This window comes from Ammospiza nelsoni, chromosome 11, assembly GCF_027579445.1.
Source record: "Ammospiza nelsoni isolate bAmmNel1 chromosome 11, bAmmNel1.pri, whole genome shotgun sequence".
Lineage (NCBI taxonomy): Eukaryota > Metazoa > Chordata > Aves > Passeriformes > Passerellidae > Ammospiza > Ammospiza nelsoni.
Window position 1 is genome coordinate 2693417 of NC_080643.1, and position 16229 is coordinate 2709645.

The following is a 16229-nucleotide window of genomic DNA, read 5'->3' on the forward strand; positions in this document are numbered from 1 at the left end:
GTTGGAGCCACCAGCTAACATGGAACTGTGACTTTTGGATTTGAAAGCACCAGATGTGGGGGGATTATGAGGAAGAGATTTTTCTCCCTGTGGGGATAGCAAACAGAAGGTGCATCATTAGAGGTGCACACACAGCTGGAAAGCTGAGGAGGGAACTCAAATTGGTGCAAATGGGGGAAAAAAGAGAGAAAATGCCAAGGAATGCAAATGCTGTGCTGAACAGTTCGCCTCTAAAATGACTTTCAGGGAGGCAACATTTTCTGCCCCAGTGAATGCTCTGTAAATGGAGATTTTTGACAAGTGCTCCTGGAAGGCTCCTTCTAAACCCAGCCCTTCTGCAGGAACTGTTTGTCCATGAAGTTCTGCAAAGAGTGGAAAATCAGCAAAGTGAGGCGCTGGAGGTGTAGGAAAACGCAGCAGCGTGGACTCCTCACTTTGGCATCCTCAGGAATTTTATGCAGCACAGCAATTTGGGTCATTAAAATTTAGATTTGTTCTAACTGCACATCAAATGCTCAAAACAACACCTGGACATTTGATGTGCAACTTCTGGGCTGCTCTTTTTTACCAAGAATTCACTCCAGCAGGGTTCCCATCTCATTAATATCTAAAATACCAGAATATAGCTTGTCACGAGACATCCTCCAGATGATTTTACCTCTCTGAAAATGAACTTCTTTAGTTAATTTAAATGGTCACCTGCCCTACCAAAATTACTGAGGGTTATTCCAGTCCACCAAACCAGCTGGGGGCAATTCCCACCACAAGATCTACTTTTAACAATCCCTGAGGCTGCCACTGAGCAGCGCAAGCGACCCTGATTCCTTCACACCCTCTGGAGCATGGGAGGGCACAGATATTCCAAAAAAAGCACTGGAATTATGAATATTTAGGAAAGCAGAGCCAGGTTTACCAGCTGGAGGGGTCGCATAGCGCAGGGATGGTTTGCTGGGCTGGCTCCTGCCCACAGCGTTGACGGACACCACGCGGAACTGGTAATTCACGTATGGGGACAGGGGCAGCAGGGCTGTGGTGTCATTCCCTGGCACTCTGATGAGCTCCTGCCACATCTCCGGCTCCCAGTGGTTCTCTTCAAACTCTATAATTGACTCTGAGCCAGAAAAAGGACAAAATACAAAGGAAAAAAGATTAAAAATCCAACTTAGCGTGAACGGCGTGGGTGGAAATGAACTTGCAACTAAAGAATTGCCACAGTTAAAGTATTTAAATCTAGCCATCAGCAGGGTTTGTGACAACCAGAACATGCCAGAATTTTAAACTGCCCTAAAAAGTTATGCTGGAAACCCCTTCCTACCATTCACAGGGCTGTTATGGCTGGCCCCAGCTTTCCAGGAGAGTCGGACGCTCCGATTTTGGTTTTCCGAGAGCTGGAGATCTTCTGGTGGGTCAGGAACATCTGAGAAAGAAAGGAGAAGTGTCAGGAGCACAGCAAGGTATTTCTGTTTGTCCTGGCATTTTCTAAAGGGTTGGAACAGCACAGTCAGTGAAGATGGTGGTGAAATTCCTCCTGATTTCAAGATGGGCAGGTTGTGTAAAGTGTAAATTGCTTGGAAAGGTCCTGAATCTTCAGGTGCTGATTTTTGCCGTAAACACAAAATCCTTCTGGAATTCAGCACCCTCTACCCACAATATTGTGCTTGCACCAAAAATTTTTTTTTCCAAATCAACCCCAAGTTCTGCTTAGTCATTAACAGGCACTGACCCTGCTCTAGGCAGGTCCAGCATCACTTGAAATTACCCTGAGAAAAATCAGAGTGGGAGAAGGAGCCTCAGCTCTGGCAGTTACTGAACTTTGCCTTAGAGGGTGTGAGGGAAAGGAGAACATCCATTATCCCAGCCATGGGATCTGCATTAATGGGGAACTGGGAAATTCACTACCTGCCAGATCAACTAATGCTGTCCCAAGTTAACTTTTGACTGACAATGTAATTTCTTACAGAAAAACCAGTGATTTCCACCACCATGATGGTCTTTGTCACTGTGAAAAAAATTCACTGAGTTTGTACTGATTTTTTACAATTGCAATACTGAGTTTTTATCTCAGAGTAGATCAAGAAGTGAAAAAGTTTATATTTGGATTTTTTTCTTTTCTTCGTATTTCTTTCCCTGTTTCTCTTGTACCTGGGAAAATATCAGGAGTTTAATCTGCAGGCATGTTGCTGCTCTATCCTCAGAGTACAGCTGGTCAAAATTCAATATATTAATTTAAAGATGGTGATGGTGTGTCTTAAATATTCTCACCCCTCTACCTGTTCATTAAACATTTAACAAATACTTAGAATTATTCTAATTGAGTATTTATTTTACTCTCAGTTGCCCCTAATCTGATGCCTTTATCTAGTTCTTCAGTCAGCCCACCAGTCCTTGATTGCAAAAACCTGAATTTTTCACTTGGAAAATAAAAGAAATTGTTAATTCACCAAGACCTTTCTCATATGCAATAAACAAGGGAAAAGAGCACAAAACTGTTTTTCTTCTTCTGCAAAGCACCTTTTTAAAAAGGAATAAAATGCTTTATGAAATTTTCATCAGTTAAGTAACGAATCATCTACAAACATTTTGAATTATACAGCACTGAAGGACACAGCACCATAAATAATGTGCACAGCATCTTCCTAATTTACTATTTACTGAAAAATATCACTCCTTTAAAGTGGAAAAACATCTTGAAGGGCAGATTGACTTATTTCTTGCTGCAATCACTGCCAGCAATAAACACAAATGTAAAATGAAGCAAAAATAAATGTAATTAAAATGATGCAAAGCTGTCAGAAAATCATAAAACCACAGAATGGTTTGGGTTGGAAAGAACCTTGAAGATTATCCAATTCTGGCCCTCTGCCACGGGTAGGGACACCATCACCTAGACCAGGCTGGCTGAAATTGTGACCACAAAGCAGAATTTTGGCTGCTGCCCTTGGGTGCAGTGGGTGCACAGCACTCCACAAGTTCATCCTCTTAATTCCAAGGGTCCTTCAGGGAGGGATGCAGGTGGTGAGGACGCTCTCAGAAAGCCAAGCTTCTGACCAGGGGGTCAAAGCTCTTCTCTTTGCCCCTGGACAATCATTCATGCTCAGTTCACAGATAGAATTAATTCCTTTGAGGTGCTTAACCAGCAGTGATCTTCTGAGGAGCTGCACATCCAAATATTGGTCTCATGGCCTCCAAAAACAGTCCAGTTCTTGTGAAGGACTGGCCAAGGACTTCAAAGCAATAGCAGAATAATTCTTAGAATGCTCTCACACCTTCCAGCCTGGGCAACTCCTGCAGCCTCTGAGCTGAGGCAAAAATGCTGCCTCACCTTGCTACAGCAAAGATGAAAATTAATCAAGTTTGTGTCAGCATCCCCATTCCCAGAGATAAGGGACAGCGCAGCTGAGCTTAAGGAGAGAGAGGCTCTGTGAAATTGGGTTATTGAGGCTCTGTGAAAGGAAGCAAAGAAGTGCTGCGGTGGCAATTCCTGCTGCAAGGAGTTGCAGCAGGAAAATCGACCTTACCCAGAACAATCAGCTGTGCCTCTGCCTCAGCAGTGTCCAGGGCAGTGCTGGCCACACACTTGTAAACTCCCTGATCCTCCAGGAGAACACTGGATATGAACAGGGTATCCCTGTCCAGAATTATCCTGCAAGAAAAAAAAAAAAAAAAAAAGAAACATCATAAGGATGAGAAAAATAAGTAAGATGAGTATGACACACAATGTTGTTCTCTGAAAAATTGTTCATAATAGAACTTGGCACAGGGCACTCTCATCAAATAGCTGCACACTGGGCCTGCTACATTAAAATGTAATTGTGGCTCTGCCCTACACTGTGCTGAGGAGTATTATTTGTATTTTGTGGCAATTTAGCCTCTGTGGCTGGAGGCTGGCCTGTCAATCCTGCTCTGAAAAGAAGCGCTGGATGAGCGTCTGGGCCATAGGACTTTGGCACGTCATTAATGAGACAAATACATGGGGTTTGTGATGGAATTTTTGCAAGACTGAGGGAAACTGAGCATTCCCAAGGCACTTGTGTCATGTCTAAAGCAGCAGGGAAACTGCCAAGAATCCAAGGCCATGGGCTCCATGGCAGACATGGAGTTTCCATGGCACTGCCTCACCATCCTACAAGGGCCCAGCGGGATTTTCAGCCTCTCCATATTTAGGGAATCATCTCTCTCCTATGGTAATTAATAAAGACATCTGATTTCCCCCTGTGGGACCTCGCTATGGAATAAAGGCTGAGCTCCAGCCCCCTGAGGTCAATGGAAATCCAAAAATAGGGCAAAATTCAGCCTGCAAATCCTAAACTCACATGGAGGAAAGATTCATGTCAGAATCCCTGAAACTTGTTAACCATCACATTGCAAAGACCTTGTTTTGGCTAAATAAGTGCAAACTACAAGAAAATACTGGTTCCACTGAAGTGCAGAAACAACCTGCACTGGGGTCAGGGTTGTGTTTTTGGATTGGGCCAACATTTATATTCTACATAAAAATACAGATATGTATTATGTCTATATTAATATATAACTTTATGTTCTGCTATGATGATACCAGAGTTAATAAACCCAAATCCATTTGGCTCAAAACTCACATTGCTGCATTTATATTCAGATGTGTGTAAAATGCAGATCTACTCACGTAGCACATGGAGAATTCTTTGCAGACATAAATTTGCATTTCAAGCTATTAAGGCTCATGTTTAATGAAACTCCAGCTCCAGCACCATGCCAGATTATCCAGCTGAGATCAAGAACAACCTTGTTCCTTCCCCACTCACCTGCCACCTTCTGTGCTGTTGACTGGCAGTTCAGCTCCATCCTTCCTCCAGGATAATTTAAAACTGTGTTTCAAGTGGGAATCATACTCAGCCTGGCATTTCAATAAAATGGAATGTGATTTCAGCACTCGGGGGTTCTTCGGAGTAACAACAAGTTTTGTAGCATCTGATTGATCACAGAAAAACACTTTGATTAGGTGAGAGAGGGGCTATTACATCAAATTTTCACCAAGCACTTCATCTACACCAATCAACCTCAGGAGCAACAACCATGTCTTTTTTTTGTTATATATACACAAACATTTCAAATGAAAGATGGTGGGGTTTGAAATAGATATTTGCCAAGATTTCTTTTTTTTTTTTATCTTGAAACATTTTTCTTATCTTCAAACATTTTTTTATCTTGAAACATTTTTTAGTTCGCTCCAAACCAAAGAGCTCCAGAAAAAAAATCCTCAAAAAAAAAAGTTACAGGTGAAAATCCTTGTTAGCAACTTGTCATGAAATGGATGATAAAAAAAGAAAAGGCTTGAATATGATTTTTATGTCTAATTGCCATTTGAAATAAGCTTTGGCAATGATCCAAGAAAAATTACAAGCATATTAAAGTCAAGTGAGAAAAAATTATTGCAATCAAGTTTGTTCTTTTAATTGACTATAATCTGAATGCAGAAACAGATGAATAAGTAAGAAGAAAGCGTTTAGCTGAATTTATTTCTGCAGTGAAATGTTGCTCTGTGACTATTTCATTGTACATTTTCATGTTTATTAGCACTGTAAAATTCCCAAAGCCAAGGGAGTGGGTGGAAATGGAACACAATGAGTGAGCTTTTTCCTCAAGTTTGTCACAGCAAACCTACATCAGAGAGCTTTGCTAATTGAGTCTTTAAGGGTTTTGTTTTTTTTTATTGGCAAGCCCTAAATCCGAAGCAAATTTGTAGCAAACCCACTAAATGCCACCTGTGTACCCAACAGGAGCTGCCCACTGCCATCACACCCTCCAGGGAAAACCCCCCCTGCCAACCAACCACACAAATCCCTTAAAGCACAGCTGCAGCACCAGGGACGGATCTCAAATTTATAAGTAAACACATCTGAGGATTTTTATTTGCTCTGTTTAAAAATATTTATCAACAAACAGGCAAAAACCCAGTGCAAAATCCTTCAAACAGCAGCAACCTGCAACGTGTTTGGTGGGAGTTAATCCAGTTTTTGGGATGTGCCTTCTGATCAACAAATGGGAAGGAATTTTAGGGAAGGGAATCCCACAGCTGAGGGAGAACCAGGAGCACATCTGGACCCCACCAAGCCCAGGAGCACAGGGTCAGCCAAGAGCCTACCCTGACTATAACAGGGCAGTGACAAAAAGGAGGGAAATCCTTTCAATATAATCTGTAAATACAAATTTTTGGTGGCTTGTGCAGCTTCTGCAAGCATCCAGAAGAAAATGAGCGCTATGTGAGAGCATGGATAAATCCAGCTGAAAAGTTAAAGGCTACACATATACGAGACCTGTGGATAATTTCAGGTTGTAATATCCAGAGAATTCCTGAAGCCCCAGAATAAATCTGTACCCTGGACTGAATATTCACTACTTCCTGAAAAACTACAGACATAAAATCTTAGCAGCTATGAAAGTTTTTGTTCTTTTCTCACCTCTTATATCCAGATTAGCAGTGATTGCTCTTTTCCCCACAGAATTGGCAGCCCAGCAGGCGTAGGACCCCGAATCCTCCTTCTTTGTGTTCCTGATCTCCAGGGTGCCGTTCTTGTTCACCTCGTAGCGAAACGTTGAAAGGGGCTCTATGCTGTCATCCTTAGTCCTAAAGGTGATGAAAACAGGCCTGGGTTACTGCAGGAACTGTCAGTTCATGGTTAGGGGTTACTGCAGGGGAATTCTGGGACTCAGCTTTGCCACTGAGCAATTAAAGTTAGTTAGGGAGATACTACATGCACAGGCAGCAAATCATAAAGTTTTACACATCAAACCCACAGGGACAGAGTCTAGAAAGTTCTCTAAAATGCTCTGTCTTTAATCTGTAGCTGCCACCTGCAACTTTATTGCACCTGTCATCTGCTGTGACAATCCTGTGATTTCCAACCCTATGGATGCGTGTCCAGGTAAATGTGTTCTGTAAGTCACTGCACTTCCACCTCAATAGTGTGTCCAGACTTGAAGGGTTGTCAGCAAACCCTTCAAGTTTAAACTGACGAAGCTGCAGCAGTATTTGGCTATAAACAGCATGGTTTTGTTTAATGTATGACCTGGCATTTGTCTCAAACATATATTGAGGACTTCCAGGAACTCTTTTTCTCCAAACCAGTTCTTAAGAATTCTCAAAAGAACATTTCAACAGAGATTTACATTATATACAGTTTCGTTGCAAATTTCTATTCTTAACCCCATAGAAATTATAATTAGCAGACTTTTCAAACGTGGGGAAGCCTGCAGGAATTTGTTTCACATGAAAAAAACCCATTTCCCAGTATTTTACCATCTGACATCTGCTGCAGGTGAGGCAAAGATGTCACAGTGCAGGAAGGCGCTGTAACCCACGACTGTGGCGTAGTTTTCCTCATCTGGGGTCAGTATCAGGGGGGCAATATCTGCAGGAGAGAATTCAGGGTGAGCAGCACTGCATTTCAGAACCAGGGATATAAATATTGGCCCTGCATCCTGCCCTTTTCCAGCAAGGGTGTGAGGCTGAGGTGTTTAATGGGAATTTCACAGCTGTTTGGAAGAGTTGCACTGAGCAGCTGAGCTCTCAGAACCTTCACTGACAGATAACCAGGGTTTACTGCTGGACATGGCAGAAATTGAAACATCTAGGAGAGAAAATAGACCCAGTTCTGCTGCCTCTAGAGATGTCTTTTATTAAATAAATTCCCTTCACTCCCTTTCTTCAAAGAACAGACTGAGCATCACAACTGAAATCAAAGATTAAAAGTACACTTAACTCAAAACCAGCATTGTGGCCACAATTCAGTCCCCAGTGGGTTCACTGTTTTTGAATTAAAGTTTTTGAGCCCAACCACAACCACATTGTTAAAATATATCAAAACTCAGGAGTGCCTGTGCTAAGCACATCACACTGCCCATGATAAAACCTGTTGCAAAAATCTGGATAACATTTCTAAAAATCTGGGGCCAGTCCAAAGGAATCATGAGATGCCCATGACCAGTCAATGAAACCATGGAACCCAAAGGAATCATGAGGAGCCCAAAAGAACCATGAGATTCCCATGACCAGCCAAAGAAACCATGGAGCCCAAAGGAACCGTGAGGAGCCCAAAGGAAACATGAGAACCTAAAGGAACCATGAGATGCCCATGACCAGCCAAAGAAACTGTGGCACCCAAGAAACCATGAGGAACCCAAAGGAACCATGAGATGCCCATGACCAGCCAATGAAACCATGGAGCCCAAAGGAACCATGAGATGCCCATGACCAGCCAATGAAACCATGGAGCCCAAAGGAACCATGAGATGCCCATGACCAGCCAATGAAACCATGGAACCCAAAGGAACCATGAGGAGCCCAAAGGAACCATGAGATACCCATGATCAGCCAAAGAAACTATGGAACATAGTTTCTCGGTTCTTGGTTCCTTTGGGTTTCTCATGGTTCTAAAGGGACCATGAGGAACCCAAAGGACCCATCAGATGCCCACCAACAGTTAATGAAACCATGGAACCCAAGGAAACCATGAGGAACCCAAAGGAACCATGAGGAAACCAAAGGAACTATGAGGAACCCAAAGGAACCATGAGATGCCCATGACCAGCCAATGAAACCATGGAACACAAAGGACCCATGAGGTGATGAGAAGCCCCAGGCTGCTGTGAGGATTCAACTGGGTTGTGGATGTGCCCTCTGGGAGGGGACAGCCCGGGGCACTCACTGAGCACGTTGACGTTGGCGCTGGCCAGGATGGTGCCGTGCTTGTTGGTGGCCTCGCACTGGAACACGGCGCTGTCCTGCAGCTGCAGGTTGGTCAGGCTGATCTCCCTGGTGGAGATTCTCCCTCGGAAGGTCCTGCCTGGAAAACACCAGATTGTGTCAGCAGATGGAGGGGCACTGTGACTGGGGAGCTCCCAGGCTCTCCTCACTGCTTGGAAGGCAAAGGAAAGAACATCTTGAGGTTCCAACCAAGACCGTGCCCAAGAGCTGTGAGTTCCAGGGCTCAGCCTTTGCCAGCAGTCCCATGGCCTGAGGGAAGTGCTCCAGAGCACCAAATTCCAGTAATTTCACCACAGAGACTTTTTGAAATTATAATATTGCTACACCAGTGCTCCCCAGCCACCTGGGCTTACTCAGAAGCACAAAGGAGCCCTCGAGCTGTCCCAGATCCCCAAAAGATGGGAGAGTTACTGGGCACCTCAAAGGTACCACAGCTCCACATGTGCAACATTCACCACCACCCTCTTCAAGCATCCTGTTTAAATATTAGTTTATTTAAGTAAATAAACAATTCATATCTAAAGAGGTGCCAAACCAGATATCATTTTGTGTGTTGGGACTTGTGGGTCCCCTCAAACTGGGTGATACAGAGGCACACTGTCACCATCACATTTTCTTAAAAATCCCTTTGCCAGGATTCTTCTCCTGGGAAGCTGAGAAGCCTCAGAGAAGAATGAAAACAATAATTATCTCATTTGCTTCTCCTGTTTTTTGCTGCTTTGGAATGTGGCTTGGACATTGTTTTCCCACAGGTGATTGTTTGATTGTTTTCATATGAATTCTTTTGACTTAATGACCAATCACTGTCAGGCTGTGTCGGACTCTGAGGAGAGAGTCACAAGTTTTTAATTATCATTCTTTGTGGCCTTCTGGCGGTATCCTTTCTCTATTCTTTGGTATAGTTTTAGTATAGTTTTAGTGTAGGAATAGAATAGAGTAGAATATAACAGAACAGAGTAGAATAGAATAGAATAGAATAAATATTATATAATTAATATCATATAATAGAATGTAATCTAATATAATAAATTTAATATTATAATATAATATAATATAATATAATATAATATAATATAATATAATATAATATAATATAATATAGAACATATACTATAATAATAAATTAGCCTTCTAAGAACATGGAGTCAGATTCATCACTTCCTTCCTGCCACGAGAGATCCCAAAAATTCCCGAGCACAGCCAAGCTGGGCAGGGCCTGGAGGGCAGCCTGGCCCCTGCACCTACCATCGATGGGCCTCCCGTTGAGCTTCCACTGGATGCTGGGCTCGGGGTTCCCGATGGCCTCGCACAGCAGCACCAGGTTTGTCCCCACGCTGTAGACCCCACCCTCGGGCTTCTTCAGCCACTGGGGAGGCTCTGGGGAAACAGACAGAGCAGGGATCAGTTGATGCTTTTTGGGGCTGCCTAAGAACAGAGGCTAAACTAAATTAAAGGAATAAAAAGCTGTGATATTTATTAAAGGATCTTCAGGTACATTTAGGGCAGCCCCAAGGGCTGCACTCAAAAATGGATGATGGGTCAGGTTTGCACACTTTTATAAGTTTGGTCCATTTGCATATTGGGGTTCATCTGCCAATTACAGCTCCAGCTAATAAAGTCATTCACCCCAGATTTGCTCCCCCAACTCCCTTTTGTTCCCATCTCTGGGCCTGAGGCAGTGAGGTGTCCTTGATTGCCAGGCCTGCAGAGGAATTGTTTTGTCTGCCCCAAATGGGAAAGCAGCAGCTCACACTGAGTGTGGGGTTTGGAGTTACACACTAAAGAACTGCAGGGTTACAAATAGATGGAAAATGGAAAATCTGAAATCCTGAGGCACCGCAGTCTCAGCCCCTCTGCTGTTGCTGGGATTCTCCAGGAGATGGCAAACGCCACCAACACTTCCCAGCTGCTGCTCACAGCCCATCCATCAATGGCTGAGCTGCATTCCTTGTGTTTCCCGTGTAAAGGAAAGGGGAAACTGGCATCAGCACCCGCCAGGGCTGTCCTGCAGGCTGGGTGGGTGCCAGGCAGGGTGGAGGAACGGGCAGTGCCCATCCAAGTGGGAAATGGATGGGCACAGGGCGGGAATGGTTCAGCATTTCTTCAAGGACCCTCAGATGTGAGTGTGATCTATGAATTAAGGTGAGGCTATTTCAAAAAGACAAGGTGGGAACATCCATCCAGTTCAAATTCCCCTCCCTAGGCAGGAGCGAGTGGCTCCCATCACCTTCCCTGGGAGCTGACAGAGCTCCAGGACAGCAGTGATCCACCTTTGATCCACCTGCCCCTCTCCCTGGGCTGAGGAAATGCAACATCACCTCGATTTCCTGTTTTTCCATGCTGTACTCAGAGCAGAGGCTGATCCATACCACATTTAGGAGTGGTAAAATGTTTTCTCATGGCTGGAGATGAGTGGTTTGGGTGCCCACACGGTGGTGGTAGAGGAGCAGCCATGTGCTGCTGCATTCCCCATGTTCCGGGGAGGCTCTGGGAAAACTCAGCTCTGCAGAGCAACCCCTGAGCATCAGGTACCCAAACCGCGTGTGGAACAGACATCCATAATGAGGGAAGGGAAATGAAGGGGAGAAAACGGGAATTTATCTCATAAATGCTTAATTCTGACTGAACGCAGGTCCCTGAGCCCTCAAGCCAAAACACAGCTTTGAATTCATCATTTCCCCTTGAAAAGCACCAAACTTCAAGATTTTAACACCAGACCTGACACTGCCTCTTCTGCAAGTGCTGGGAGGATCACTGGGCCTCTTTCCCTGTTAAAAAGGTGAGGTAATGTAGGGAAAACCTGAGCATTCATTAGTTAATGCTCATAAAATGCTTTGAAGATTAACAGAGCTGTTGCCTGGGAATACAGCAACAGACGTTATCAGTTATCAGTGAGATATGCTAAAGCAAAACATCACTGCTCACATTCACACAGATATTTTTTAAAAAACCACTCCTAAAGTGAAGTGCATTTCCACACCCAGACCAGCATTCCCACAGGAGAGCACCCAGGAATGGTTTAATTAATATATAAAGACTGAAGTCAAATTCAAACCACTAAAGCTTATTTAAAATGATAAAATCATCCCACTTCCTTCACACAGCAGGGATTTTTTGACCAACATCCTCACTCAGTGCTTCTTCCCATCCCACAGTGACATGACCACATCTGTTCATCTTCCTGGTATTTGGCTCCAGGGAAAAGCTCTGCAAATACCAGAATATTTTGGTTTTGCAGCTCTTTTTCCTTCTCTCCCATATACACCATGGTTTCACCAGGAAAAGATGAGCCAAAGGCATGGAGGTGAAAAGGTTTGTGGCAGTCCTGATTAAATTGCTGGTGTGGAATTTTCCCTCTAAATCTGCCTTTATATTTCCTTGGTTTGGAGATATTTCAGGATATTTCCTTGGTTTGGAGACAACAGGCACAGGCTGAATAAAAACCATCTGAAGGATCCCTTCCTATCTCCATCTGTGCCCACACCCTGGAGCTGTGAGCTGATATTTGATGTCACTGCTCTCCTTTCTCAATTCTGGAATTGCTGTGGGTGCTCCAAGCAACTGAAGAAGCTGTGAAGTCAGAGGCAATGAGATTTTGCCAGGTGTGAAATGCAATTTTACAGAAAGGCTGAAGAACCTCTTTTCCACGTGGCAGATGTGCTATAGCACTTAAAGTATACAAAATATACACATATTTTTAGCCACTACAAAATCCAGGGGTTGGATAATCAAATAGTTCATCTGGAATGGCAAATATTTCACTGCATCATTTATTCTTCCGGGTAAGAATTATCAATCGGATTGATTTATGTCTTTATGGAAATACTGACAGATCCAAAAATGAAAAGGATCTAAAATGGGTATTTCCAACAGAATCCAAAATACCCACAAAGGATCCAAACATTCCCCTCAGCCTCTCCCACGAGTAGAACAAATCTGGGACATCTAACCAGCCTCTGCCTTGCTGCAGTTTAACTCTCCCCTGCTTTCCATCACCCCTAGGGAACTTGGTGGAGAATCTTCCATTCCTCTCAAGGCTCTTGTGCATTCCCCAGGTATAATTTCTCATAAATTAAAGATATCTCTATTTTTTCCCCCAAATGACATGATTTTGAGCCCTGTGACCACCCCTGCTGCCTTCTCCTGACCTTTCCTGAAGAAGGTGAAGTTGTAAACCTGCTTACTTCAGGTGAGACCATCTCAGTTCCCAGCAGTCTCTTACAGCAACACTTTTCCTTCTATTTTCCAGGATGACTTTTTCCTTTTCTGCCAGAATAACACTTCCCAGAGATGTTCCTCCTGCCATGCAGAGGATTCTCCCAGTTCTCCCGAGCAGGCATTTCCCAGCCTGTGCTGATGAGGCCAATCAGGGCTGCCTGGTGAGAATTGCTCTGCGCTTACCAAACCCATCCTTTCTATCCCACACCACTTTCCCAATTTGTCACTTCAAATTCTCCTCCCAAAGGCTGGGAATCCACCCCACCCCAGGCCAGCAGCAGCTGCTGTTGCCACCTTGGGCTCTGCATCCCTGTTGGAGCAATTTTCCAGTGAAACAGAAAGCTTGAGCCTGATTAAAACACCCAGTTCTGCTTCCCATTAATTTAATCTCTTTTCTTTTGCTCTGGCTGAGTAATAAAAGTATTACGAGACATAACTGCAAAGGCCCTTAGCTATTACATTATTACTATAATTAATCATTATATTGTAACAATTATTTCTATTAAACCCCACCTAGAAGCCTCAGTCGAGATCAAAGTAACTTTAGATCATTATGATCCTGCAAGGTTTGCAGGTTATATGTTCATTTTCTGTTGGGTTTGGTGAACTACAAACCACAACCAAATAAACACCTGAAGTCAAAACAATTTGTGGGCTTGCTTTGCTGGTTTTTTAAAAATAATTCCCATTTTAATAACAACAGTGGGGTTTTTGTGTCTGCTCAGGTATTCTAGGCTACATCCTCCCTTGCAAAGAGAGATTAAAATGCTCAAACAGTCAAACAATTTTCTTGCTGAATATTTTCATATGCTTGGTAATGATTGCCTGAATCTTTGCCCTCAGACTCAGTAGGATTAGGAAATGGGCTGCATGCAAATATCATTAAAACTGGTATTTAGAAGGGTGGGCTGGTTTGAGATCCTCAAATACCAGAAAGTAGAGCAAAAAACATGGCACAGCGACAGAAAAATCCTGATTTACACCCCAGCACTCCACTGAGGATGGCTGCAGGTTAATTACACATTAATTTTTCTTCCATATTTAATTTTCATCTCCCTGCGTGCATTCTGTGAGAGGAACCTGTCGGGTGTGAGGAGCCCAAGAGCAGCAGCAGCTCCCTGAAGCCTCCTGAAATGAATGCTCAGGATGTGCCCTTGGTGTGCTCACAGGAGCTGCTGCAGGAGTGATGAACGTGTCCATCTCTGATTGACGACAGCCACCTTTGCTGCTCAGCAATTGCAGAACACAGCAGGGCTGGGGCTCAGGTTTACCTTGATGCCTTGCATGTGAGGTGACTCCTAATAGAAAGAATCCCTGCTGCTGACAGGAGCCACCTTTAATTGCACAAATCGATTTAATACCAATTGGAAAAGGATTTTTTACATTGCAATGGCTGGAGTGGGGTTATTTCCTTCTTTTCCCTTTTTCTAAGTTCTTATTTGTTAATAAGCAAAAATAACAATTTGCCAGGAAGTTTTCCTTCCTCTGGAAACTGTGGGAGAAGAAGGTCAACATTCTAAACTGCAAAATTAATGTTATTTCTCTGGTATTTTAGTTTTTGCAGCTCCTGCAATTTCTTTGAAGGAAATCGATTTGTTTTTTTGCAGCCGAGAAAATCATCGCCAGATTGTTAAAATATTCTGCTACAGCAGAGATGCTCCAAACCATCTGGAAGGATTTCTAGGAGTCAGCACTTCCCTTCCACCCCAGCTGAGAACTTGCCATGCCCTGGGATCCTCCTCTGCCACAATCCCAGCAAGGGCAAGAGGAGTGCAAGGGACAAGGTTGGGTTGGGGGAATGGAGAGGAATCATCAGCCACTGGGAGAAAATACAGAGCAGGGAGCTCAAAGTGCTCCTCTCCCACCAGAAATTGGGTGATCACAGAGGGATGAGGAGCCCTGATGAAAATGAAGCCCTTGGAAGGTTAACAGGGTAAAACTGCCAGGCATTTGTTCTATTTTTTAAGTGCTGAGCAGAGGTTGGAGCGTTTTTCATCAGGCAAATGTTTTCAGCAAGTTTTTCAGCTGAGCCTCAGGGCTCTCAGTTTGTAGATATTTGTGGGCAGAAAAAATGGAAGGGAGAGTTCTTGATTCTGCAACAACTCCTCAGAGCTCTGCTGGCTCCTGGGAAAGGGGATCTCCACCTGATGCACACCTCAGGGCTTGGGGAGGAGGAGAAGGGAAAAAGAAGCCTTGGGTACTCACTGAGGTGACAAAAAGGATCATGTTTCCATTTTTTAACTGCTAAAAAATAGTAGAAAGCATCTTTTTTTTACATTGTTTCACAGGTTTTGTGATACTTTTCAGGGATTCCAGAAAACGCTCTCCACTGACATTGTGCCTGTACAAAAATCACAGCAAGGGAACAGGTGAAGGATGCAAGGGGTGATACCTTGGCTGCTCACTGAATTTTCACAGATCTCCCTAAGAGCCCACTTTTGGTGGAAACCAAAGAAAGGGACTTGAGCTAAATGTCCCTCTGATCCAGCCCAGCATAGCCATTTTCACAGTTTTTAAGAGCAAGAAGAATATTTAGATCTTTCTTCTGGCCTTCAGCTTAGTACAAGACATTGCATCAACCTCTCTGCTTGACTCCCTCCCATCTTTAGATTATTGAACTTGCTCACATTTTTTTTATATGTTTTTTATAATTTTATATTGTTCCCTGCTTTTTAAGGCCTTCATGGTTCAGGGGGGAAAAAACCCAAAAAGCACTATTTAATTTTTTTTGTTGCTGTTGTTTTAGAGGTGCTACTTTGTGCAAACCTTCCCAAATTCAAAAGGCTGGCATCAATTTGTGGAGTTGCTCATATTAAAAAAGATCCTCCTTCACCTCCCTTCTCCCACCTTTTAGTCCCAAAACAATAATTTTAGTGAAGAGTACTGAGCACCTTCCACATGTACATGGAACTCGTGCTTGGCGCTGCCCATGGGGTTGCTGGCCGTGCACTCGTACTTCCCCTCATCAGCTGCTGTCACTTGGTCAATCTTCAGGGTCTTGCCAAAATTCTCTGTCTCTGGCTCATCCTTGGGCATGTTTCCTGTCACCTTGACCCAGCTGAGATGAGGAGTTGGGCTGAGAACAAAGGAAGAAAAAGAAGATTTTGAGTTGAACGCAAGAAGCTGCTGTGATGCTTCACGTGGCAGAGCTGCTGTTCCCACCCAGGGTTTGGGAGGTGCTTTTAAGGGATTTGGAGCTTTTAAAGCTTTGAAAACTCTGGGGCTACCTAAGGGTTACACTATACAGCTGCTCTGCTGCTCCTTGTTC

At 43.7% G+C, this 16229-nt stretch overlaps 1 protein-coding gene across 6 annotated transcripts in view; it reads right to left on the reverse strand.

Moving 5' to 3' along the window:
* CHL1 (cell adhesion molecule L1 like) overlaps positions 1-16229 on the reverse strand; it is a 132330-nt gene that overhangs the window by 22194 nt on the left and 93907 nt on the right. For all 6 annotated transcript variants that reach the window (XM_059480388.1, XM_059480390.1, XM_059480387.1 and 3 more), the window contains 9 exons: positions 15853-16037; positions 9989-10120; positions 8685-8822; positions 7277-7388; positions 6438-6604; positions 4782-4947; positions 3519-3643; positions 1316-1417; positions 914-1111 (listed from right to left, as the gene is read on the reverse strand). In XM_059480388.1, the coding sequence (XP_059336371.1) occupies positions 914-1111; positions 1316-1417; positions 3519-3643; positions 4782-4947; positions 6438-6604; positions 7277-7388; positions 8685-8822; positions 9989-10120; positions 15853-16037 (1325 nt within the window). The remainder of the gene's footprint in view (positions 1-913; positions 1112-1315; positions 1418-3518; positions 3644-4781; positions 4948-6437; positions 6605-7276; positions 7389-8684; positions 8823-9988; positions 10121-15852; positions 16038-16229) is intronic.